The 27659-nt window shown below is 50.1% G+C and overlaps 1 protein-coding gene across 3 annotated transcripts in view; it reads left to right on the forward strand.

Moving 5' to 3' along the window:
- Positions 1 to 27659, forward strand: part of SHANK2 (SH3 and multiple ankyrin repeat domains 2) — a 480960-nt gene that overhangs the window by 53470 nt on the left and 399831 nt on the right. For all 3 annotated transcript variants that reach the window (XM_025451799.3, XM_035701273.2, XM_049096284.1), the window contains exons 3-5: positions 9559 to 9762; positions 13076 to 13147; positions 15371 to 15479. In XM_025451799.3, the coding sequence (XP_025307584.1) occupies positions 9559 to 9762; positions 13076 to 13147; positions 15371 to 15479 (385 nt within the window). The remainder of the gene's footprint in view (positions 1 to 9558; positions 9763 to 13075; positions 13148 to 15370; positions 15480 to 27659) is intronic.

Consider the following 27659-nt stretch of genomic DNA (forward strand, 5'->3'; position numbering starts at 1 on the left):
CACATTTGGATCACTTTTGGGGGGATGGAAGACATGGACTCTGGTTTTCTTTGTGGTTTCATTAATTGCTTGCTAAGGCCAAAGAGAGCCTCTCTTGCCTGGTCCCCAACTTCCCTTTGCCTCTGTTTTCTCTGTGATATGGTGATGATAATCAACCTCACTGTGCTCAAAAGGAGTGGTTTACACTTCACAATTTTAATCAGGAAATTGGCGGGTTGTACACAGGCAAAGGCTCCAGTGGGGAGGTCTTGATCATGTCAGTTATTATTCATCTCACATAGTAGCTGGCTAAAGGCCGAGAAGGACTTTATTTTCATTTATGCCATTAAAAAAAAACAAAAAACTCCCCTAAAAACCCTATTTAACCAGCATCAGTTTTGTGTGTTGTAAAGGTTCCATGCTGCATCTCCTGTTGGGTATTAGGTTAATGTTTTATATATGAGAGACATCAGCCTGGCTTGCCGGAGTCCCCATAGCCCGTGTGACAAATGTCCGAGTAGCCGTGCCCTTCTGCTTAAGCTTTGACTTAATACCCACTTAAATCTCTCTGAGAAAATAACATTTGGCGAAGTAGCTTTGGTCTGGAATTATTACACATTCTGTAAAAAAAGCTTTGTAAATCCCACATTGTGTTGAGAACATTGTGGTTCAAAGGCCACCCTGGTGAAGAACAGATATCTCCTCCTCTCCCTGTGTCCCAGGCTGATAAGAATTACCCAGAAGGTAGCAGTGCCAGAGCCTGAGCCATCAATATTTAATTTTCTGTGTTAAATCCAAGGATGAGGTGCTTCTTTTCTGGCACCTTCTGATCTCTGTGACGACTCCTGCTGGGTCTGACTGCTGCCCGCTCAGTTTTGACCTTTCTCTTCACACATTTCCTCTCTGGATGGATGGGGGGGGGGGGTCGTACCCTACAGTGTCCATGCTGTGTCCAGGACTGTGTCCAGCCCCCTGCCCATCTCCCACCCATTTCATGGTCCTGCCAGGCCAACCCTGTGACCCATGGCTCCTTGTGTGCTGCTGGGACCTAGTGGATCGGCCTCTGGGCTTGTGGCTTTGCAGCTCCGCCCCTCGGAGCTGTGTGGGTCTGGGAACTGTTCTGAGCTCTCTTTGTTCCTCTTTGGGCTAAGGAGCGCTAATCCCAACCTCTAGGAGCACATGAGATGTGTTGGAGGTCAGGACCATGTGATCCACCCCCCCCCCCCAACCAGTGTCCTTCCCTTCACTCCATTTCCGGGGCCCCACCTGACAATGGCTATCAAGAGGAGAGAATTAACTCACCTCCAAGGAGGGTGTGAGTCACTGATGGATTCTGAGCCAGTGCCTCTGTTTAGTGTCACCTTGACAATAGCAGAGGCTGCCAGTTAGCCCCTTAAAAATTAGCCACAACACATGGGTTTCCCACCGCTTCAACACATCATCAGGTAGCGATTCGGCTCTTACTGTTTGAGAAATCTTATTCTGATTGGAAAAACCAGCCCACAGCCACTTTATCTTTCATTAGGGTTTAAACATCCAGAAGCACCAGCCTGGCTCCTAGACTTCAGCATCCTCAGATCAGGCTGTCCTTCTCAGTCAAGGTTACCCAGCATGTCTGCTTCCCTAGAAATCCCTTATTTTAAGCTTCCTGTGTTAGCTGGGAGAAATAACTGTTTGCTGCGATAGGCCCCCAGCCTGAGAGGTCTTTGTCCATAGCAGAAAGCATTGTTTCGTTTGGACAGGTACATTTGGAAACCACCCAGTCCCGGGTTGGGTTGCCTTGGTGTTGGCTCATTTTTGGAGGTGTGTAAATCTACAGATTGCACACGAACAGCTGTTAAAGGGCCAAAACATGCCTGAATGCACCTTCAGATGGCTCCTGGCAAGTTTTGTTTATTATGGTTTTTTGAAAATGCATCATAACAGGACTGATAATGGCATCAAGTGTGATCCAAAGGAAGTTTTACATGTGAAATGCACCTCTTTGCAATGAGTGATGTGCTCAGAAGCTTGGATTTCTTTCAGAACATCCTGAGTTCTTGCTGAAAGCTGCCTGTAAGCACCGGCAGAGCTGGGATATTTATTCTCCTTGGGGGTCTGTGTCTGCAGCTCTGGGTCCGGGAGCTGGCCCAGGGTGATGCAGGGAATGTCCCTTTAGTACCACCATCCCCAAATGCTTTGGTAGCTGCCCCCCACCCCATATTTTTTTTTAACTTGTTCTGGGTGGAAGTCAAGGATGATGTGGATTAAAGTCTCTCTGGGGAATGTGAGTGAACAGATGTGTTGGAGGTGGTGGGCTGAATATATCTGTGCAGTCCAGCCTTGTGTTGTTGATGGTTCTTGCCTTGACAGTGCACTATAACAATGCATATTTTATGTAGTATAATATTTACCATTCTTCCAAGCTTTGTCTAGACATTTCCTGACCCTTGTAAGACCACCAGAATGACTGCTGCCATTACCCCCATTGTACAGGACCCAGAACAGATTTGAAGAGCAGATTACTCTTTTCCATAAAATTCTCTTGTCACGATGTTGCAGATCAAAAACAATCCTGTCCAACTTCCTCCTCCTTCTGCCCCAGGAGACTGGCTGACCACTTGAGCATTGGTGGGTACATGGCCCCAGAGCACAAAGTTCTTGATCCTCTGTGGATCATGTGAGTTAGTTGACAACATAGATGTGGCCTACCTGGAGCATGTGTTGCTTAATGTGAGGCCAAGACGTGGCTGTGGTCACAGTGTTATGGCCTGAGTTGTCCCCCCACCTCAATCCCCATGTAGAAGTTCTAACCCCTAGCACCTTGGGCTGTGAGTATATTTGGAGGTGGGGTCTTTAAAGACAAGGTAAAATGAGGTCACTAGGGTGGGACCTAATCCAATGGGAATGGTGTCTTAAAAGGAGATTGGGACACAGACATGCACAGGGGGAGCCAGCCTACACTTGCATATTGGACTTCCAGCTTCCAGGACTAGGAGACAATGAAGATCTGTGTTTTGAGCCCCCATCTGTGATGTTTTGTTAAGACAGTGCTGGAAAACTGATACACACAGCAAATGTGGCACATCCACACTGAGCGTCTGCCTTGACCTGTCTCCAAGGCCAGTATTCTTTCCCTTGTGTCTTGGTATTCTCGGTTGTTAGCCAGCCTCACATCTTGCAGAGTGGCTACAACTCACATTGACCAAGTAGGAGAGTAGGCTTCTCTCACTCTCTTCACTTTAGATTTGAATTTGGCCATGAGTTTTACAAGTGGAGGGTGGAGTTTCACATAGGTACCCACCCAGCCGACTGTAGCTGTGCTGCCTACATCTCTGCAAACACAGGCTGCAGTCTGCCCTCTCCAGACCTTTGCTGTATTCTGATGAGATGATAAGTTCACAGTACCTGGGTGCCAAGCAAGCCCTCGGTCATGGTAGCTCCCACCATCCTCACTGTGATCAAGACCAGACTCTACTTTACATTGGATTATATCACCTGGAAGTGTTCCATTTCTGGAATGTTGGGTTCAGCGCAATTCAGTTTCATCTGTATTAACAAGGCTTCAAGTATTGTTGTGCCAAGAGATAGACACACACCCTTGTTCTCACGGAGCAGCTCATAGTCCAGAGTAGGGAGGAGTGCTGATCAGCTGGGTATTGGGTGGGCATCTTGGAAGAAGCTGTAGTTGGTTTCCCTGTGCTTGAACGTGCCTCCCCCAAGAAGTCAGGGCCCCTGGGGGCTGAGAAAACCTGAAGAGAACTGGAGTTGGCCCAAAGGAACCCCAGGAGCTTCCTGGACAGATCCTTAAACCGAGGCTGATGTTGGTCACAGAGACCAGCTCTCCCTGTTGGATTTTGCAGCTCTCTGCCCTGTCAGCCCCACATCCCTTCCCATCTGCTGTGAGTGCACTCCTTGTCAGGAGCAAAGGGAGAAGCCACTCTGATTGGGGGCTTGGAGGTATCGTTACATCCACTTGTAAGTTTACCATACCTTAAGCCACCCAGCTCAGTCCCTGACAGGGAGGTTTTCAGATGGATCTGGGTGTCTCGGTATTTAGGGTGTCACACCAGGAGATCAAAAAGTGACAGTTACTGAAATGTCATAAGGCAAAGTACATGCTGGTGTGTCCCTCCTATAGGAAAAAAACGCAAGATGGAGAAGCCGTGACCCACAGGCTGGACAGGAGGGAGCAGGGGTCAGCCAATTAGCTTGGACTGTACTCCATGGGCAGTAGACCAGCTCCCTGGGTTCAGTTCAGGACACTCCCTGATCAGCTCAACCTGGGGTGAGGCCAGAGTGGGAGAGTCCTGGACCCAGCTGGGAAGAGTGAGTGTGATTTCCGCTGGCAGATGAGGAGGGGAAGGGGTGGTTAGCTGGAGGCACAAGTGCGCAAGGACGTACAGAGCCTGGCATGCCAGAGAATTACTGAGAGTGGTTTGGCAGTGCTGGAGTGTGTATGTGTTTGTGCCTTTCTTTGTGTGTGTGTGTGTGTGTGTGTGTGTGTGCGCGTGCACGTGCAGGTGCAGGGGTTGGGGCAAGGGCAGAGGAGGCTTTGATAGACAGATGTCCTGAAAAGGAGGTAGGGTCCAGGCCAAAGTTCTTCCTTCACTGTGTCCCTTGGGTGGAAGCATGGGCCCTGAGTGCCCAGGCGTGTGAGTAATTGGATCAAGAGGGGACACAGGTGATGGGACTGGAGTGAAGTCACATGGGCCTAACGGGCATGCAGGTGAGCTTTGTGTAGGGACTACTGGAGTAGCCCAGGTGGGAAAGGATGGGGGCCTGTGGGGCAGTGCTGGGAGCACAGATGGGGACTCAAGCATTCCAGGCCACAGATGAACCTAGGCTGATCCAGAAGGCACAGAGAAAGAGGAGTCAGGAGCATCTCCTGGTGTTCTGGTATAGGAGGTGGTCCCACCATTGAGATTCAGAAGGAATATGAGGGTAGAAGGCGTGGGGGGAATAGGACAAAGGTGAAGGTCAGGGTGGGGGGTCAGTTTGGGATGAGTTGGGTTGTTAGATTGGGTGTCAGCAACAGTTGACACTTGAGTTATTTGTTTGTCCTTGGTGTCCGATTCCCCATGTGTTTACCTGACCTGTGTGCTTAGGTTCATGGACAGTGTGTTCCTTTGTATTAAATGCCCTGTAGAGTGACCATTCCCCCATTGTCAGGCTGAGGAGCTGGTTCTGAGTTGTATTTCAGTTGTGAATTTATACTGGGTAAAAATCTTTGTGGCATGTGCTTTGTTGCTCTTCTGAGGGCCAAAGCCCGGCCAGGGTTCTTCTAAGTGGAAGAAGACCATAGTTCTCCTCTGCTTTTTCCAGAGATGCAGCTATAGTTTTATGTCTGTGGCACCACGCACCATGCATCGTCCCCAGTGCCAGTGTGCCCAGCGCTTTGTCACTTTGTCTATTTTTAAAAGCTACTGGCACCTCAGAGGCTAGATTTTACTTCTTTGAAAAAAATTATTTAGAATTTCCCAAATGTTGTCCTTTGTTATGGAGATTAAACTGTTTCTCCCTTGTAATTGTCAATATTCAACATTGGGGCAAATCGACAGATGATTGGAAACTCGGAACAAAGGCAGTAAGTATTTCCCTGATCTACAACAGAGCTGAACATAAGTTTTCTCAGGGACTATCAAGTATTTTATAATCTGAGGGTGGCCAGGTGTATATTGGAGAAAAGATAATGCATAAGTTAAATAGCGAGGACTCAGGAGCCAGGCAGACTCGACTTGGGTTCACATTAAACCTCCACCACTTTCTAGACATGTGGCTTTGAGGTAGTTATTTGAGAATCTGAGGCTCTGCTTCCCAATCCAGGAATAATAATAATAATGATTGTTTTTATACTAATAGTAATTATCGTATTTGTTGTATGTAAATATATATTATATAGATTGTATTTATCATGTATAAATACATAAATGTATAATTTACAACAACAATAATAATGATAATACTATTCACTCATGGTTACAGTGAAGGTAAATATAGTTAGTATAGTTCCTGGCATTTTAGGATTCAAGAAATGTTAACCACAGCTGTATCATCCATAGCCACCCCCATTACCACCATCATCACCACCAGCACCTGCATCCCCATCCCCCCCATCCCCTCCACCACCATCGCCACCACCACCACCATCACCACCATCACCACTATCACCACCATCATCACCACTACCAACACCATCACCACCATCACCACCATCACCACCACTACCAACACCATCACCACCATCACCACTACCACCATCACCACCATCACTATCATTGTCCTTTCCCTCCAGGTTCTGAGCTTCTTAAGGGACAAGACCTCCGTCTCAGTCATTTCCTGTCCCCCCACCCATGCCCACCCTGGTGCTGGTGTAGGACCCTTTATGCAGAAGACAGAAGCTAGAGGAGTAAAGGTATTCCCTCAAGCAGCCCTTCCGTGGCAGTGGTTGGGCGCTGGAATTCCTGACCCACAGGCTGTCTTTGCAGCCTCCCTGTGCTGTGAGTCCTCTAGCAAATTGCTTACCCTGGAACACCGGTAACAGATTATGAAGACTCCCCATCTCACAGGGCTGTAGGGAGATGGGAATATGGCACCAGTACTTCTCAATACTGCATCAGGTTAAGAGTAGGATGCAGAAAGGTCACTTAGGGTAAAAATTGTCAGTGCTCCACCTGCCAGGCTCGCCACTTCTCCCAGATTTGTCCCCTGCTAATCCTGTGCTGAGCCCTCCACCTGAAATTCCCATGCAGACTCTCATGTGCCTTTTTGTTCCTGGGCAGCGTCTCCATGGTGTGCATGCCCTCCCAGGCAGCGTACTTACTTCCCCCTGGGGCGTCCATGGGGGTTGTTGGGCATTTGCTTTCAGTTCTCCATCCTGTCTCGTAGTTTATTCTTTCATGGCCCCAAATATGGTCTAGAGCTGGTTTGCTCATTATACTTTTTGTGGCTCTCGGCTGTCATTCACTGATTGGGTCACCCATGTCAGGGCTTTTCTTGCAGTGAGGCTTTGCCTGATGGGGATGCTTGGTAAGGAAGGGAGTTGATGAGGGGTAAGTGTGGAAGGGAAGCGAGATTTGTCCAGTGTCTTCTGAACTGGCTGCCCCATGGCTTTTCCGGTGCCAAGTGTGAGCACGCAGGTAGCACCCATTGCACATGGAAGAAAAAGGGCTACCAGGGAGCACGGTGCTCAGACCTCGGAGCTCTCCCCAGAAAGGATGGCGGGCGTGATATACCTTTCTGTGTGTTCATTCCTGGGGCCACTATAACCTGCTCTGAAAGACGGGGCTTCAGCCACAAACATTTATTGTCTCCTGGCCCTGGAGGTTGGAGTCTGCCCATCCAGGTATGGGCAGCGCTGGGTCCTCCCTGAGGCTGGGAGGGAGCGTCCAGGCCAGTCCTCTGCCCCAGCTGCTGGGGTCTGCTGGTGCTCCATGGTGCTCCTTGACTCACAGATGCACACTTCGTCTCTGCCTTTGTCTTCATGTGGCGCGTGCACATCTGTGTCCAAATTTCCCTTGTTCGTAAGGACACAGTCACAGCAGATCGGGGCCCACCCTACTCTGTTATGACTTCATCTTACCTTGATGACATCTGCCAAGACTCTATTTCCAAATAAGTCACATGCACAGATAAAGGGGGTTAGGACGTCAGCATGTTTTGCAGGACACAGTCAACCCCCAGTGTCACGTATTATTTACCTTCTGCTTGACCCTTACAACAGCCCCGTGAGTCAGGTAGGTGTAGGTGCCATGATTTTCATCCTGGGAATGGGGACTGCTGGGTGGGTGGGTTTGCCCAGGATCAAAGGGTTAATGTGAATGATTGGGTTGTAAGCCCAAGCCTTTCTGACCTCTGGGCTCCTGCTCCTTCTGGAAGTTTCTGAATGGGGCCCTCTTGACGTTTCTTAGAGCAGGATGATTTTTAATTGTACAAGGCTGGCCTGCCCAGGGCATAGGCTCTGCATCCCCAGCTCAGCCCAAAGTGGAGTGTGCTCTCTGTGATGACTTGTGAGCACATGGGTCCCTTGGGAGCAGGACCCAGCCCATGCTCTGCTCTGTACTCACCTGTTGGCACCACCTTTGCTGTGCCAGTGTGTGTGTGCGTGTGTGGGGGGTGGCCCAGGCCTTCCTAGGGTGCTGGTATCCAAGGGAACTTGAGTTAGACGTCTGCGAGGTTAGAACCAGAGACTGATGGGGACTCCTGACACAGGAATGGGCAAGTTATCTGCGGCCCCACCTCATCACATCAAGCAGATCTAGTTTTTTGTACCAAAGTTTCCAGATATTCTTCTCACTCAGCCATGGCTGGGCGGACCTGTGGGCAATCATGAAGTGTCTCTGAAGTGCACAGTGGGCCCCCACTCAGCCTGATAGCCCCAAGAGGAGCTCCAAGGTTACCCTTGAATTCAGCCTTTGGCCCTGGGGAGGGACAGATGGAGCATTCAGGCCTACCAGGTCAGGTTTCCTGGGGGGTGGGATTCTGGCTGCCTGCTGAACGTTCCTCATTGTTGAGAGTAGCTGGCTTATCTTACCCCACTGGGAGGTTCTCCCCAAAGCTCAGGCTCCGGATCAAGGGAGGAGGGCCTCTGCATCCCATGCAGAACCCCCAGGAGACAATTGGTCCCAGCCTCCTGTCCTTTCTGAACATTTTTTGCAGTGATAAAGCAAACTCTTGAGCTCCTGCTGATGGCTGTTCAACAGAACATAATTTTAATTCAATAAAAAGTGAGAAGGATCAGTTAGAAGCAGATGTGACCTGGCACTTGTGTTTCATGGCTTGTTGGTGAATCTCACACAAGGGGCCCGAGAGCGTGGCCAAGCTGTGACCTTTGGGTTCTTAGTGGCACTGTTAGGTTTTTGGAAAGTGTGATTGATTTGCAGACACTGTCTACAGAGATGTTAAGAAATTAGCTCTCCTGGCAACTGATAACGATTTTTAAATCACACCGTGTTTCGTCATTGCCTTCCTTTCTGCTTTGGGCGGGGTGGTGTCAATGTTCCAAGGCTGTTAGGTTCAGAGTCCGCAGGGGTGGTACACAGATGCTTGCCGTGGATGTTCCCATCAGAGGAGTTACAAGTCGAGACCCCCGTCCGTACCTGAGATGTCAATGTGCAGCCAATGTGAAAATTTAATCATGCTATAATTTGCTTGAGCTGCGGTCCTCACGGTGTGTTCCCCTGACTGGCTGCAGCAGTGTCACCTTCACACTTGTGAGAAGGGCAGGTTGTGAGGCCCACCTGGACGTGGCCCCAGATGCTCTGTTGAGTGGTGGTGTTTTGCGGTGCTGGGTCTGCACTGTCTCCACAAGCGCTGGGATTTGAGGAGCTCCACGCAGGTGTGGGAGCAGCCCAAGGCAATAGGCGGTGTTGGTGACCAGAAGAACCCTGCAGATACCTGGTTCTGAGTCAAGGCCACAGAAGCCCATGGTTCAATCCTCACTGTTCTCCTTTTATATTTACTCGGTGTCTCCATCATTTCTCATCCTGAAAAGTTGGGGGGTCTGCTGCTCCGAGAACCTATATGGAAACACCTTGACATCTCTGGCCACGTGCGGGTTGGGCTGCACCACTGACCAGGTGTCTTTGTCCTTCCTTGCAGAAGTGCATTCGGTTTAACCCGGATGCGACCGTGTGGGTTGCAAAGCAGCGGATCCTGTGTTCCTTGAACCAGAGCCTGAAGGACGTCCTGAACTACGGGCTCTTCCAGCCGGCCAGCAACGGGCGTGATGGGAAGTTCCTGGACGAGGAGCGGCTTCTGCGCGAGTACCCGCAGCCCGTGGGCAAGGGCATCCCGTCCCTGGAGGTACTGCTGCTGCCCCATGGCCTGGACACGGGGTGGAGGGGAGGACCTTCACGGAACTCCAAATTTGATATGGATTCAGACAAGACCCCCAAATTAGAAGTTAGTTTGGGGCTTTGAGGTTGCAATTAATTTGGTGAATTTCAGACAGCTGCACAGTTTTGATCGATTTGTTTCCTTACTGTAGATGGGATGAATTTGTTGCAGAGAAATCTTGGGATGAGCAAACCATAAGTCTGACTCAGGCTCATGGCACCAGGACCTGCGGGTCCTGGCGTACAGGATGGGTTTGCTTCTGCCTTCCCGACTGGGTCTCCCTGCCCTTGGGTGCACAGTGGCCAGTGGCCATCTGGCTGTAGTTGGAAGCATGACTTCCAGCTTCTTGTCTGAGGAATGACCAGGGGGCTCGGAGCTGTTGTGGCTGTGGGCCTGCCTCATGAAAGGTCACCCGAATGCACTTCCATGTGAAGTGTGACGCCAGCCTCCGGCGATCTGACCCCCGGCTTGCCACATCCCCAGGTTTACCCATAGTATTTCCATGGGACGTATTTTTTTAAAAAACATTTTATTTATTTATCCATGAGAGTCAGAGAGAGAGAGGTAGAGACACAGGGAGAGGGAGAGGTGTGTTTCCTGCCGGGAGCCCAATGCGCCACTCAATCCCAGGACCCTGAGATCACAACCTGAGCCAAAAGCAGATGCTCAACCAATGAGTCACCCCAGGTGTCCCTCCATGGGATGTACTAAGATAGTCATTCATAGTCATTCAAGCAGCCTTTGTCCTGTTGCACAGTGTGCTTCTGGTATCCAGAGATTATACTCACCTCAGCCCCATCACACAGTGAGACGCTGTATGTGTGGAATTGAAGCTGTGCCTTCAGCAACCTTGGTGTGTTCTATGATATTATCAGCGATTAGATCACTCTGAGGTCTAAGAGGTCATGGCCCAAGGCTGGACATCATCCACACATTTCTACTCCTAATAGTGAGTTTGAGGCTGAGGTTATTGGGATCCTCATTAAAACAAGCATATGTCAGACCAGAGGGAGGGGTTTCGGTGGAGGAAAAGATGGGGTGCCACTTGGCATCCTGTGGTTCCCTGTTCTGACCTCAGTTGGCTCATACATAAAGTGGGTATCCATTGTGGAGGGGGGACCCGCTTGTTGGGGGCCTGCTAAATACCACTTTGTAGGTGTGTTAAAGGTTCTGATCTGATGGAGCTCACACTCGACTGGGCGGTGGTAGACCAGGAACAGTGAATGGATGGTTCATTCCAGGACTGATATAATTTTCATAATGACATAAAACCTGGTGAAGACGGAAAAGGCCAGAGCCTACTCTTGATCAGAGAGGCAGTTGGAGGAGGTGACTCTGGCTGGCCCACCACTCACCCCTGAGAAGCAAATGAGAAGGCATGAGGAGGGCGTGAGGATGCACAGTGACCTGGGCAGGAAGGTGCTACTGTTTCTAGAACAGCAGGCACACGTAGTATCCCTCCCATGTCCTTCCTGTCCAGGGACTCATGTGTCATGGGAGCTGAAACTGAGAGGTTTGCAGGGGAAGCATCTCTACTCCTGCATGTGCATCATCCCAGGTGGGGCTTGGTCCGATCCTGGTAGCTGTGCAGCCCAAGCCCACCACCCAGCCTCTCTGGGCCTCAGGTAACAGCTTTGAAATTGGGGTAACATTAGTTCAGCTTTCTTGGTGGGGGCTGTGAGGCTCCAGCAAGGTGCTCTGTGGACGAGCTGGCAATTTCCTTGCCATGAGGGAGTTGTACCTCCACGTATCCATCCATCTCCTTGGGCCTGTATCCTGCCAGGTGATCCACGGTGTGAAATGAGATGTGTCTGGTGCTCTGCACATGAGGGGCACGCGTGGCTGTGAGCTCTTTGCCTCCGAGAATTTTGGTAGAATATGGTTGGCTGCTTATGAAACATTGAGGAAACAGCAGGAAAAGGTTTGGATTCCAGAGTGCATCCCTCCATGGCCACGAGCCAGGAATGCTGGCGATCCTGGAAACACCCTCCTCCGAGCAGTTCCCATCTGGCTAAGATGGGAACCCTAGCGTATTTCTATACCCAGAAGCCACCACCCCCCGACTTGAATTCCCTTAGACTTGTCAGTTAGGGAGTCATCACCTCTCCCAACGTCACTCCCAGCGGCACCTGAAATCTCAGAGGTCTGATGGGTGAAGACGGGGTGTGCAGGGGCTCACTGCAGCCCAGGGCGCTGCATGCAGAACATGCTGTCCCCCTTGAATCTAGAACCAGGGGGTGAAAATCCTAAAATGGGCCTGGATCCCTGCCTCCCAGTTTGGTTCAGGAAGATGGACACCTGCAGTCTTTCCCCAGTGCTCATCCCGGAACCTTGAACAGCCGAGTCTCACGGAACATTTTGATTTCACTACAGTCTTATTTCACCACTTAAAAAAAAAAAACCAAGTTTCAGTGTGTGTGACAGAGGAATTCTGTGTGTCATCAAACTGCTGTTTTGTTGGCAGGAGATAGGAGAGGAGAGCAAGGTGGACCTACATGTGAAATTAGCTCAGTGCCAGGATGAGCTCCCTGCTGCCTCGACCTCCCCGCCCCTCGCTGTGCTCCCTCTCGTGCCATCCTCGGGCCTCCCCGCCATCACACCAGGGAGCTCAGTCCCGGATGCGGAAAGTCGGCCAATGCTGATGGCATGTTGGCGGGGCTGGGATCGGAGCAGGTGCCTCACCTGGCAATCTCTGCGAGTGCGACAGGCTAGCCGGGAGGAGCAGGAGGTGGAGGTGCTGGGGTTCAGGGCAGAGTGACCCCAGTACGTTCTTCTTGGGCACTGGCTGCGTCGGAACAGAATGTGTAGTTTCCAGCTCAGAGGAGGCGCCGTGTTCAAGGAGACGGACGCCATCGAGAGTCCCTGGCAGAGGCTGCAGCAGGGACGCTGGCTTCCCCAGGGTGGGCGTCCTAGGGGTGGACGTCGAAGACACACATCCTGATTTGTCAGCGGGGCCACAAGCACGGTCGTGAGGACCGTGACCACCGCTCATGAGAGGAGCCCTGGCCGTGGCTTCCCCGTAGGAGGGGATGACTCCTTTGTCCCCCTGGGTTGCTCTCTTTGCTTTCTGTGCCTTTTCGGCCACGTGGCCGTGGATCTTCGCAGGTGCTCTTCCTGAAATGTCAGGGGCCTGCAGGAGGAATACGGTTAGTCGACCTGACACAGGAGTTTGCTGTGGGGCCCCTGCCTCCCGTGACGTGGCTGAGGACAAAGCCATGCTTCCCCGAACACCGCATGACGTATTCACATCTCTTCTCTTTTCCTTTCTGTTTCCATGCAGTTTCGATACAAGAAGCGGGTGTATAAGCAATCCAATCTGGACGAGAAGCAGTTGGCCAAGCTACACACGAAGGTAGGCGGGCAGGGCTGGCATTCACACGCTGGCCCTGTGTCGCATACGTGGCGTTACCGTCTCTGCAGATCAGGGCAGTTCCTCGGGCAGCGGCTTCCTGTCCTGGGAAGCACCTGCCATGTGCATGTCGTGGAGGGATGGGGCCAGGATGTGCAGGTGCACTGGCTGCCCCGGGGGCAGGGGTGCTTGGTGAAGCCGGTGGGGGCTCGGGCAGGGGAACGTGAAGATACCTCGAGGGCGGGGCTCTGAGCAGGGTGGGTTCAGACGCATGCACGGTGGGGAAGGTGATGCTATGTCCGGGAGCCCGCGCACGTGGTGGGCGAGGCCCACGTGGCCTGAATTAAGCACATGAACGAACACGCCGTCCCGGGTCCCCAGAGCCCCTGAACACGGCCATCCTCTTCTGTGTGATGAAAGCATGCTGGGTGACAACTTGCACATGGAGTAGGACCAGAAGGGAGGCTGCTCTGTGCACATCACCTCCTGGGTGTTTCTGGGTGGAGAGGCAGCCATTCTCTCTGAGCCACTGCTGCCACCAGAGAGGACACACTGAGCACGGAGCTGATTAGAGAGCTGTTTACATAAACCGCATGGAAGTGAGAGCAGCAGGAGGCCGGCAGGGGTGTGGAGAGGGTCGAGGCCGAGAGCCATGGGCTGTGGTCCGTGAGCGCTCACTTGCTGGCTGGACGTGTGGTGGGTGCTTTTGCCCTTTGTCGGCATCACTGTGTGTGTCCACCAGGTGCTGGGACTGGGGTGCGTGGTCACACCCACCATGGCGTCGAGGAGGATATGTGTTATCTGAGGATGCTCGAGGGTGTGGAGCATAGAGAAAGGCAGTGATGGGAAGCTGCCTGGATGCAGTCCCTAGCCCGTCCTGGGCTGCCCGGGGAGCCTGCCTGGTGCTGTGAGCCCACACAGATTGGTTGTGAGTTCTCAACCAGCAGGTTCCCTTGGTTTTTGTTCTGACCCCCATTTGTATCACAACAGATGCATGGATTTTTATTGTGCTCAACGGGTGTGATACGCCATTATTTATTAATGTCCGCAAGTTGTCTAGATGTGGCTGGTGGCAGCCCTTCTGCCTGCCTGTCTGCCCTCTGGCCTGTGCTGCTGTCCCCTAAGCACTGACAACTTTGTGGCACAACTAATGGTCTGACTCCTTATGCATGTTCCCTGCCCAGCCCTAGAATCCACCTGGATGGTGGTGTTTAGACCTCAAGGTCTGGAAGCTTTTTTTTTTTTTTCTCACCTTCTAACATGTAGATAAAAATGTGCTTTTTGGATTAAAAAAAAAAAGTCAGTTACTAAATAACAGTGAAAACGTTAAGTGAGAATGAGTGTATCTTGTGTCTTTGGGCATTTGCTAATTTTGGCCCTAGAAAGTCCTTAAAGTGTGTGGGTGGAGATCCAGCCTGTGTTGGGGGGCTGGAGGCCCAGCCCCCGCCCCCCCCCCGGTGCTGCCCACGTGGTGTGTCCTGGGAGCCATGTGGAGGGGGCACGGAATCTGGCCTGTGGCAAGAGTTAGCTCCTTCAGAGGAAGGCAGATTGTGTATTGGGGTTATCCTCAGCTGGCCCAGGCTTTCTGCTCCATGGCAGGAAATCATGATTCCAGTTACTGACGAGGCCAGGCATAGCTGGGGGACGTCCCTCCCCACCAGGGTTGACCCACTGATCGTTTACCCCACAGGATGTGATTGTCTCTTTTGACCTTGAATTGCTCCATGACCAGGCATCTTTGTTTCTGTGCAAGTAGTCACAGACGTTCACCAACAAGTGGATTCCCTGAGTGACAGCTGCCCGATCTGCTCTCCATCGCGGCTGCTGCTTTAGAGATTACAAAGCATAACTATCCATCCTTGGGCCTCGCTCCCCAGAGATGGAGGCTGAAGCTCTGGGGTGGACCCTGGAAGCAGTAGTTTTTTGAAGTGGCCCAGGTGGCTTGTCCTTTCAAAAGTGAAGGATCGCCCTGTGGCTCCTGGCACGGGCAGTGAAAGCAGGAGAGTTCTAAAACCTCCATCCAGGACAGGCTGGCTGCGTCTGCCCCGCGCTGGACTCCATGCTTGGTGCTGGAGTTCCGGGTGCAGTGAGCTTGCCACCTGGCGGGTCTGCAGCGCCCTGTCCGGGGTGGCTCCCTGTCCCCAGAGGAGGCTGGAGCGTGCCCCGTAATAAGGAACCTTCCCAGGGGCTGTAAAGACATTTCTGTTTTCTTATTTTTCCCCTTAGACCAATCTGAAAAAATTCATGGACCATATTCAGCACCGTTTGGTGGAGAAGGTCGTCAAAATGCTGGAACGAGGCCTGGATCCAAATTTCCATGACCCGGAGACAGGAGGTAGGTCCTGGGTGCGGAGGACGTCAGTAAGCCTCGCACAAGTGCGGGCTCGGCCCGAAAAAGTGCCTCTGTCGTCAGATCCCACACGCACGTGCAACACTTAGGCTTTTCTTGGTTTTTGAAAGTGCTTTCTCATTCCTGGGTGAGTTCCAGAGAAGGGCCGAGCCGTGGAGCCGAGCACGGTGCCTGGCGCACAGTAGGTGCTCATCCACAGCCGCTGGGTAAGCGAATGAATACAGGAGGGATGGTGAGGCGTGTGGTGCTGTTGAGCGCCCGTCAGGGCAGACACGCTGGCACGTGCACACCTTGCTCTTCCAGCTGAAACCTGCCTCCTTATTTACATTCGCAAATCCGAACAGCCCAGGGGTTCCCGAACTCCGTGCCTGTGACTTGTGGGGCTGGGTGATTTCTTCATCTTTAAACAATTCCAAATGAGCATTGATCTTTATTTATTTAATCTTACCCCGCCCCCGCCCCCAGTTTTATTGAGATTTAGCATCGTGTTTCGATACTCTCCTCTGAGGACTGGTTAACGTGTCTCCACGCAGAGTTACAGTTGCTTTTCTTTTTTATTTATTTTATTTTATTTTATTTTTTTATAAGGTCTCTTTATTTTTTTATTTTTTTTATTTTTTATTTTTTTATTTTATTTATTTATTTTTTTTATGATAGTCACACACAGAGAGAGAGAGAGGCAGAGACACAGGCAGAGGGAGAAGCAGGCTCCATGCACCGGGAGCCCGACATGGGATTCGATCCGGGTCTCCAGGATCGCGCCCTGGGCCAAAGGCAGGCGCCAAACTGCTGTGCCACCCAGGGATCCCTACAGTTGCTTTTCTTGCAATGAGAACCCTTAAGATCTGCTCTTTCAGCAGATACACAGAACAGTAATGTTAACTGTAGTCACTGTCTCTGGGACTTGGGACTCATACATCTCGTAACTGGAAGTTTGTACCTTTGACTACCTTCACGCTGATCCCACCCCGCCGCTGGCAGCCAGCCGTCTGCTCTCTGCTTTGGGAGTCAGGTATTTTGGGGTTTGACATGCAAGTGACATCCTACGGGCATCTGCCTGACTCATTGCACTCAGCTTGGTGTCCCAAGGGTCCATCCATGGATCGTCAGTGCCCCCACAGGATCCAATCCTTGTGGCAGGATTTCCTTCCTTCTTATGGTGGACTCTGTCCTGGGGCCAGATGGTGATTCGTGGCGGGGGCTGTGTCATGTGTTGTAGGACATGTACAGCATCGCCAGCCTCACCCTGGGCTCCAGTAGCACCACCCCACCTGTGACAACCAGACTGTCTGTAGACCTTGCCCGTGTCACCCTGGTGGGAGCCCTGCCAGGGACACGCCGAGCTGGGCTGGCCGAGAGGGCTCAGGTGGTCTCTGTGGCAGCTTGGGGTGTTCATCCTTGGGGTGTTCATCCCTGGGGCTAAAGAGGGTTCCTCCTGGACTCAGCCACTGCGGGGCCCCTCCTTCTCTTCTGGTGACTTGCCAGCCCTCCTCCGGAGGACTGTCACATAAACATGTTCCGCTTGGCCACTCAGTGACTGAGCCCACAGCACATGCATGTATCTGCTCAAGGATGGAGCTTTCTCATCATCTCTAGGGGTTCCTCTGACCGCTGCAGCTGGGGCAGGACCCCTGCCTGTGCCCATCCAGCTGTGCACACCCCCCGCCCCCACACACACACCCAGCACAGGCTGCTGGATCACAGCCGTGATCACTGTGGACTTGTATGTCTCCCAAATTTAACTTCTGTCTGAGATGCCAGGAGATGGGACACGTGGTGGTGGGAGGACACGGAAGGCACTCTTGGAGGGGTCGTGCATCTCCAGTGTCTGCAGTTCCCTCCTTGGGCAGCCTTTGCCCTGGACGTCCACCAGCCTGGCCTTGAACGTGGCTGTTTCCAGATGATTCCACGGAGGAGGGCCAGCAGTAGGGGGTAGGTCAGGGGATCTGCTCTGGGCTGCTCTTCTTCTCACACGTGGCCTCCTTCTCTGAAACTGGTATCTTCCAGATTCTGGGCTTGCAATGACTCTCCTTCCAGGGCAGACTCTACCCAGCTTCCAAAACCACTCAGCACAGACCCAGATACAGGTCTGTGCCCATTTCTGGATGCTCCTGGCTGTCTGGGAGAGTTTCCTCTTGGGCTGCCCCTGTCTCTACCTTCGGCCGGTGGATTATGTGATCAGGCTGTGTGTGCCGTTGGGGTTTGTCTGTTTGTTTTGTTGTTTTCTTGCCCAAACAAACTAAAAACTGTTATTTATTTTTAAGTGTAACTTGTAAAGCAGAGTCATTGACGTGCAGTGACTGCCAGATGGTCCACGTCCAGATCTCTCCTGGTCGTGGTCAACATTCCCCTAGAAAGCAGAACCTTCCCCCCTTCTCCATCTTCTCTTGGCCCAGCTTTTTTTTTTTTTTTTTTTTTAATTAGTAGATTTTATTTGTTAGAGCAGTTTCAGGTTTACAGGAGAATGATTGGAAAAGCTGGAAGCTCTGTGGGGGTCCCCGATAACCACCAGCTCCCCTGTTATCAGCATCTTGCGTTAATGGGGCAGATTGTTATAGCCATGAGCCCATCGTTACTAATTAGAGTCCGCAGGTTACTTTGGGGTCCACTCTTGGTTTCATCCGTTTTGTGGGTTTTGATAAGCAGTTATGACAGGTGTCCATCACCATAGGGTCATACGGAGTAGTTTCCTTGCCCTCAGTGTCATTTGTGATCCACCTTTCACCCTCCATCCCTGCTAACGCCTGGCAACCACTGATCTCTTCACTGTCTCCATGGTTTTACATGGATGTTGTAGAGTTAAAATCATAACGTATGGTCTTTTCAAAATGGTTTCTTTCGCTTCGTAAGATGCGTGTGCGGTCCCTCCGTGACTTTTCAGCTCAGGAGCTCACTTCTCTTTAATGCTGCCTGGCACTTACAGTGACTGGATGGACCACAGTTAATTTTTCCATCCACCTGTTGAAGGACATCTTGGCTGCTTCTAGGTCTTTAGCACTTGTGAAAATAGCTACTATAAACATCTGTATGCAGGTATTCTTGTGTGTAGACATAATTACCAATGATCAGACATACTGGGTTTTATTTTTAGAGGTCAAACAAAAATATTTACAGGATACGAAAAAGAGATATTTAAGATAGAAAGTTCTGAACCAGAGGCCATGTGCAGACCTGAGACCCCGCTGTAGACAGTGCCGTCAGACCCTCACTGTGCCCCAGCTCCACCGTGCCATCCTCAACATCTTCAGATTTTTCATGCACACCCCCAAATTAGGCGAGAAGAAGCCATTCTAGCTGGGGGCCAGGGAAAGTGGGGACCACGCACGAGGAGTGAAACAAGCGCGGTGAAGAGTGGGACGGACGTTCCCTGTAAAGGAGCTAAGCTGTGGATAAGTCCCAGGATGACGGCACAGAGCAGCCCCCATGGGAGGTGAGCGCTGCCCAGGGAGGCACCCTGGCTATGGAGACAACCCATAGTTGACTATCACAGGCTGCCTCCAGACAACAGGTAGTGTGACCAACTTGTCCTCATTCTCCTGGGATGGCCCTGGTTTTCACATTGAAAGTCCCATGCTTGGGGATCCCCTTGGTCCCAGACATTCTGGCACTGCCAGTCACCCTAACAGTGACCAGAGCACTTAATAATCACAGCCATAGTTACATGACAGCCTATTAAGTTCCAGTGATGTGTCAAGGGCGTGGGAAGCCTCTTTTCCCTTAATCATCGTGTGTCCCTATGAAGCTGGCCCTCTGTGTTTGGCCAGTGTCCTCTGAGAGCAGAGGAGGCAAAGCCTGGGCTCATCTGCCCTGGGACCACAGGGTCTATGCTCTCACCCCTGGGGAAAGGAGGTGGGTCTCTCTTCTCACACGTGTGCCTGGCGAGACACGGCCAGGGCTCTGGCTGGTGCAGAGGGTCCAGGACTGGACGGTCTGTGGTCTCGGAGCAGGTCCCCTCACCGTCCTGGGATGGGAGCATGTGCTGCAGCGCCAGGCCATCCTGGTGGGAGGGAAGAGCTGGCTTGTTTCCCCTCTTACTCCAGACGCTGCACTGTCGTCCTCATGGGCTCTGACAATTGTCGCCTGTTCCACTAGAATAGGCACCAGCTCCACACTGAGTTGGGTGACTTTTTCAAAGCCAGTTGGCAAGCAGCAGAATCTGCGGGAAAGCCGACTTCGCCCCTGGTGTAGAGAGTTGAAAGCAGCTTGCTTCCTAAATGGCAGGAAACACGATGTTCTGACTCAGGCCATGGCCCTGTAGTGGGCTTTGTGGTTTTCAGACGCTTCTGGGCTGCATGTGGGGGCCCCAGGTTGGAGAAGCAGCCCTTTGGGATGAGGGATGTGCAAGAGATAATGAAATCTCCATAGAAAGACCTGTCAATTAAAATAAAGCAGCCTGTGATTACAACGAACTGTCTGGTGCCTATTCTAGTGGAAATTTTAATAAGTAACAGCAAAGGTCACGTGAAGAAATAAAGCTGCACCCACCAGGGTCTCTGGGCTCATCTCCTGCTTTGGTTGGCACCTGTGGGACAAGGCGCGTGGTGTTCTGAGTCCCAAGGAAGGAACGAAAACTAGTAATTTGAGCAAAAATTAGTTTAGTGCTTTTATTTCACACTGTGTTCCCAAATTTGAAAGAAGCACAGGCATGACAAAAGGTGGAGTGTTAATAAAGCCAAAAATAAAGTCTTTCAAATCATGGAACATATTGAGAAGTAAAAAAATAGAATTTTCATTGATGGAGTGGCTTTCTCCGGTCACCTGTGATGGGTCTGGACTTCACCTCTGAGATCCAATGACTAAGTTAGTTTCCAGGGAGGTAGTAGCTCATCAGTTTGTCAGGCTGGTGTTGTCCATCATCTGTGCCGAGATGTGCCTGGCTCCACCACGTGTCGCCACAGCCCGGCTCCTGGGAGTCCCTCCTGGCTCCCACGTGGCCCAATTAGAAGCTTTCTCGGACACTCTGGCTCCCCATACGCCGAGCAGTGCCTCCTCCGAGCGCTGCCTTTGAGGATAGAAGGGGCTTCTTGGATGCAGATGATGAACAATGGTCCACATGTGGTTGCCTCACTGGAGCCCCTATGAGAATCCTGGAATTAGATTCTCCAGAAATAATAACACTGGGTACACAGAAGGGGGGGTGCATTTTGAGCAGACAGGGTTCCAGAACCTCATAAATGTCAATCTGCAGAGAGTCGGAGATACTGCTGGAAGACTGTGCCGCCACTGGATTGGGTTCTGGTGCATATGGCTGGTCAGGTGCACTTCCTGGTACAAAGGAGCCTGTCTTCAAATGCAAGCTCGAGTAGAACATGCAGTTACTTCAGGGTTTTCTTTTGTACACCACACTATGTTTCAGCGAGGGTGACAGGTGACTTATAAGGTGCGTATGGTAGGGAGAGATGCAGTGTGTCAAGCAAGTAAGGAGTTTGGGTGGGGGCAGGAACGAGGGCTGCAGGAGGGGGCCTTGGCATTGGGCCATCTGCCACAACTGGCCAGGGGGAGAGGAGGTCAGTCTGGGCGCTTGTCACAGTGACCCATGTCATGGCATGCACGCATGGCCAGGGGCAAAGACCCTGTGGTCCAGAGCGTCTCCTTACGGGGCCTGCTGGGGGTGAGTGAGCAGCAGCATTGTCACATCACACCATCACCTGTTCTTTAATACCTAAATAAGAGCAGTGACTATGTTAGAGAAGTTTGGGGTTTACAGAATTGTTATAAAGATGGTACAGAATGTTCCACCTGTACCCAGAGCCCATTTGCCCTGATTACCATCCTACCAGAGGAGGGTGCATTTTATAACCAACGAGCCAATCCTGATATGTTGCTATTAACTAAAGTGCATGCTTTCTTCATATCTTATTAGTAGGTAACGTCCCTTTTTTGCCCCAGGAGTCCTCATGGCACGTAGTTGTCTTGTCTCTGTAGGCATCTTTTGGTTGTGACCGTTTCTTGCGTTTTCCTTGTTTTTACTGACCTTGGCTCTTTTGGGACCTGGGCGGGCATATTTTGGAATGTCCCCCTTATTGGGGTTTGTCTGGTGTGTGTGCATCATCGTCAGAGTGGGATGTGGGTTTGGGAGGAGGACCCCAGGGTGAAGTATCCTCCTACCCCATCACGTCTGGACTCGTTTCCCCACCAGACTTGTCCCTGTGATGCTAGCCCTGCTCACCTGGGTGAGGCGCACATCAGGTCCTGGCTATACAGTCCCTCTTTTTTTCCTTTACGGATTGTCCTCTTCTGAAGGAAGCCACTAAGCGAAGCCCCCACCTGACAAGTGGGGAGTTATGTGCCACGTCCTCAAGGATGGAATATCTGCATGTTTGACGGAGGTTTGTCTTTTCTCCCCCATTTATTTATTTACTCTTACATTCATTTACCTATTGGGTATTTAATTCATAATCTGGATTATGGCCCAGGGCTGTATTTCATTGCTCCCAGCTCTGGGCACTGGGAGCTCTTTCAGCTGGCTCCTGTGTCCCTTGGACAGACCCTGTGGGTCATTATTATTTGCCCCAGGTTCACCCTGTATGTTTCCTGCCCAGACCTAGAGCCCGCTGGTCTTCCAGGAGCCCGCTGCCTCTTACTGGAGAATGGTTTTAGGAACCAAAATCTGGGTGCTGAATGTGCTCACTGCTGCTGGGGTGCACTTGATTCCTGGCCCTCGAATGTGGAGCAACAAACTGTGTGTATGTGTATGCTAACTCACAAATATGTGCATATCTATAAATGCTTCTGTATATGTATTAAGCTGAATATGAGTTCTTGCTAATGTCTCCGACTCTGATCTGTGGCCACATGGATCAATGCAGTCCCTTCCCTTTGCTCATCCATAACCTGCCCAGTAATAGTGAGAAACCGGGCTTCCTCCCTCTGCCATCTGTTTATCTAATTACTCAATCACAGGATCCGTGAATAGTGGTTTCTGAGTTGCTGACCTGCACCCCACAATGGAGGCAGCTTTGTGAGTTGCTTGAGCATGGCACTTACCTGGGTTTGCTTTGCTGTCCGTCTTGCAAACCACTCCCTTGAGTTCCTATTCTATGGTCTGGCATGTAGTTCCCCAACTCCCTCCGGCAAGGCTATTTTTTACATTTGTAATACAGTTCAACTCTTTTGTCACATTCTGCATTCCAAACCAGGACGCCCCCACCACATCTCCTCTATGAATTTTTCAACTTCATTTAAAAATTTGCATGCATTGAGGTTCGCTCCGTGTGCTGCGGAGTTTATGATTTTGACAGATGTTTGAGTCTTGTGTTCACCATTACAGGGTCATACAGAATACTTTCATCACTTAAAACAATCCTCTGTGCTTTTTACCTATTCCACCCTGCCCCTCTCTGGAGCCCCTGGAACCACTGATTGTTTACTTCCTCCATAGTTTTGCCTTTTCTGGAACGTCATATAATTAGAATCAAGCACTGGTTTTTCAGACTGGCTTTTTTTTTTTTTTAAGATTTTACTTATTCATTCAGGCATTCATTCATTCATTCATTTGAGAGAGAGAGACTGAATGCATTCATTCATTCATTCATTTGAGAGAGAGAGACTGAATGCATGAGCAGGAGGAGGAGCAGAGGGAGAGGGACAAGCAGAGTCTACACTAAGCACGGAGCCCGATGTGGGGCTCCATCTCACAACCCTGAGATCATGGCCTGAGCTGAAATCGAGAGTTGGCTACTTAAGCAACTGAGCCCCCCAGGCTCCCCTGGGGTGGCTTCTTTCATTTAACAATATGTATTTAAGATTTGGCTATATATATATATAATTTTTTATTTTTTTGCATGGCTTTTCTTTATCTTGCTTCATAGCCATCTACTATATTGGATGTTCCAGTTTTGTTTACCCGTCCCTGCGGAAGGGCACCTTGGTTGCTTCCAGTTTGAGGCTATTATGAATTAAGCTGCTATAAACTTTGGTGTGCAGGGTGTGGTGTGGACAGAAGTTTTCAAATCAGCTGGGTGAATACCAAGGCGTGCAATTGTTGGAACATATGGTAAAATATTTTTATAGTTTTGTAAGAAACTGCCAAACTGCCTTCCAAAGTCGTGCACTGTTTTGCATTCTCACCAGTGGTGATTGGGGGCTCCTGGGCTGCCCATCCTTGCCAGAAATCGGTGCTACCAATGTTCTGGATTTTATCCCTTCTAGTAGGTTTGTAGTGCTACAAACCTGTTCTCCCTGTTGTGAGGCTTCAGGTTTTGCTTGCTCAAAAGGTCATATACTTTTCCAGCTCCTGATCTGGTTGGTCCTGTGTGCCCGCTTCAGACTACATTAGTCCACGCCTTCCTTGTGAGAGAATCCCCAGCCACACACCACTGTCTGGGAGCAAGAACCATGCACTTTTAGAGTGTCTGACCTTGAAGCAATGCCCATGGACTTCCTGCCTCCACAGGCCTGTGTGAATGACATAACCCTTGCATGGGAGTCAGGAACCTGGCTGCAAGACTTTCCCTGGTGTCTTTGGAAGCCCTGGCTGTTAGGTCCCTCAGGCCAGGTCTGATGGCTCTCCCTGAAACTGGCCACACCTCCTTCTGGAAACAGGATTTTGTCTGGAATAGGAGGCCACAGGCCACAGTTCTGTTTTTGGCTTCTCTATACCTGCCTCCCTCCTGTGTGTTCCCCATTATCAAAGATGTCCTCACACAAAAGTGATTCGTGCCTGCTTCTGTTCACAAATCTGCATTGCCAGCACCTGCTTGGGACTGTCTCCTCTCTAGCACATTTGGCCGCCGGAACTAGCATCTCCAGAGAATGTGAGGACAATCGTGATTCTTCCATTTGTGGGAAGTGGCAGGAAGTACAAGAATGATGCCCACCTCCACCCCCCAGCCCCCTGGTTCGTGGGCTCATGTGAGAAGCAGTTGCCAGAATCTTTAGAGAGGCCGACAGTTTGGGGAAAACTGCTGCCACCCTCCATACTTGCTCGCTCATGTCAAGGCCTGTGGGTTGTTTGGATGAGTCTCATGTGCTCACCTGGGATCACATCACGAGAATGTGTCCCCCTTGTCGAGGACCATGTACCACAGAAGATGCTGCAGATCCCATTCTCTTTCATGGTGGGGATGGGGCGTTAATCAAATATTCTAGTCTAACTAGACTAGTCTAACATACTGGAAGAGTCTGCGATTTCGCATAATTTAACACTGAAACATTGAATGCAGATTAATGCCAGAGGCGCTGGTGAATCCAAACAGGAGTGGTTGTCCATCCTGCAAAGTGACTTCCATGCCCACAGTCCCCACCTGCCCCACTGTCTTTGGTAACTGGACACCGAGTAGTTCATGTCCTGTGCACCCCATAGGCAGGTGCTAGGACAAGGAGAGGGCTGAGCTACTGCCCCTGGTTGGCATTTGCAGGAACACATACATGGACACATCAGCAGATATGACAGGTGGCAGGGTGGCTGTGGACATGTGCCAACCAGTGAACTTCTGAATAGTCAAAGATTCTTAACCCAGAGGATGCCCTGGGATTGTCTTCCTGTCCTTTTATCTCACAAAGGAGGTGCAGATGGTCCATCAGGCGGTGCAGAAACAGCAAACTTTGTCTTCCTTTTAAAAACATTTGTCTGTGTGTATTTTGTAACACATTCAATATGTTAGTAACATACGCCATGTATGATTTTTTATTAAAAATTTTAGTAAGATATAACTTACATATAATTAAATTCAATTTTTGTGTTTTGTAAGGCTTTATTGAGATACATTTCACATACTATTAAATTTAGCCATTAACAGTGTACAGTTCAATGGTTTTTAAAAATATATTCAGAGTTGTACGATCGCCACGATCTTTAGATCACCCAAACAGGAGAGGCTGTGCCCTTCTGCCATCACTCCCCATCCCCAATCACCATCCTTGGAAGCCACCAGTTTTTCTTTATATCTCTAGAGATTTGCCTGTTCTGGATGTTGTATAGAAATCGAGTCACACACTACGAGGTCCCTTGTGACTGGTTTCTCACTCAGCATCACGGTGTCAAGTTCTATTTAGGTGGTAGTGTGTGATGGTGCTGTGTTCCTTTTCGTGGCCAAGTGGTATTCCTCTGAATGGGCCACTTTTGCTTATCCAGTCATCAGTTGCGGCCATTTGGGTCGTTGACACTTCTTGGCTGCTGTGGACATCCTTGTACAGAGCATGTGGACACGTGTTTTCATCCGTCTCATGCACATATCTGGGGAACTGCTGGACTGCATGGTAACTCTGTTAAACCTTTTGAGAAGCTGCCAGATTGTTTTCCAACGTCTCTACATCATTTGACGTCCCACTAACAGTGCGCGGGAGGTCCAAGTCCTCCACGGCCTTGCCAACACTTGCCGTCACCTCTCCTTTTTATGACAGCTGTCTTAGTATGAAGTCACTGCTCTCTCTGGTTTTATTTGCATTTCCTAATGACCAGTGATACTGAGCATCTTTTCATGCACTTATTGGCCATATGTATATCTTTGGGGAAATATCTGTTTGGTTCTTTGCTCCTGTTTTGATTGGGTTATTTGTCTGTTCTTGTTGAGTTATGAAAGATCTTTATATATTCTGGATACAAATCCCTAATCAGATATGTGGTTTGCTAGTATCTTCTCCCACTCTCTGGGTTGTCTTTTCACTTCTTTGATGGTGCCCTTTGATGGCCAAAAGTTTTTAATTTTATAAAGTCCAATTTGTTTATTTTTTTTTTGTCACTTGTGCTTTTGGTGTCATATTTTTTAAGGTAAATAAAAATAATGCCTAACTCGGGGTTACAGAGATAGGAGTAAATCTCTGTTCTTTCCTACAATTTGATAGTTGTAGCTCTTACATTTATAAGCCATTAATGAGTGGAGTTTTGTATATGGTGTGAGGTAGGTCTCTGCTTCATTCATTTGCATGTGGAAATCTAGTGGTCCCAGCACCATTTGTTAAACAGACCACTACTTCCCCATGGTCACGTATAATTTATAAACACAGTGGTAAACTCACATGAGGGACAGCACCATTTTGGGGGATTTGCTTGTTTACTCATCACATACCTGATCAGGTGGGAGAACTGTGCCCTAGGCCCATGTATCTCAGACTTGATGTCCATTTGTGACCTGGGAATCTTGCTAAAATGCCAATTCTGGTTCCGAAAATCGGGAGGGGGCCTGGGATTTTGCCTTGCCTTGCTTTGCTTTTCCTTTCTTCCCTTTCTTTCATTCATTCATTCTTTCCTTTTGATATTTTGCATATCTGTTTAAGATTTTATTTATTTTAGAGAGTGAGCACATGAGAGAAAGCATGAGCTGGGGAAGGGGCAGAGGAAGAAGCAGACTCCCTACTAAGCAAGAAGCCCAACATGCAGCTCGATCCCAGGACCCCAGGATCGTGACCTGAGCTGAAGGCAGACGCTTAACTGACTGAGCCACCCAGCACCCTGAGATTTTGCATTTCTAACCAGCTCCCAGGTCGTGCCCATGCTGCTAACATTGGAGTTAGCAGGTGTTCAGAGCCATGATTCTCATGTTAAAAACCACATAAGGAGATTTTACCAGTCCTAATACTTGGGTCATACCAACACTGATTAAAGTAGTATCTGGGCGTAGGGCCAGGTGATGCCACTGTGAACTAGCCTTCTTCTGCCAAGCACGTCCTGTGGACCACAGCCTATTAAAGGTGCAGAGTGATAAGTCCCATTGAATCACTTCTGGGAATGAAGTCCACATTCTTTGTATTAACCAGCTCTTTGGATGATTCTTATTTCCTGCCCAAATGTGAGAACCAGATCTAGGTCATGAGGAAGGAATCTCTGAATCTCCTCTCTCTCTGGTCCTTGCGAATGTTGAGATTTGATCTCAGGTCACTGGATTTGTCACAGAGATGGGGATGAGCACACCATGGTGCTGTAGTGAGGCTTCTTGCTGTTGAGACTATGGTGTTTGGGGACATGTCAGATTTCTGCTGACCGAGAGGAGAGAAGGGCAGAAGATGGGACAGGGATGTAGCCTCACCTCTCTAGCTTTGCTTCCACTTCTCAAGTGTCCCCTTAGAAGGAGACATCCCCATCATGTGGACTTTTAGAATATTCCAGCTGGAGGCCACTTCTCCCCTAGAGGGTTAGCAAACACAACCACGAATGGCTTTTCCTGAAACTTCTGGTCAAGGAATGTGTCCACAGTTTTGCATTTTGGATGGCAAAATTTCAGTCTG

Source organism: Canis lupus, chromosome 18, assembly GCF_003254725.2.
Source record: "Canis lupus dingo isolate Sandy chromosome 18, ASM325472v2, whole genome shotgun sequence".
In the NCBI taxonomy this organism is placed as follows: domain Eukaryota; kingdom Metazoa; phylum Chordata; class Mammalia; order Carnivora; family Canidae; genus Canis; species Canis lupus.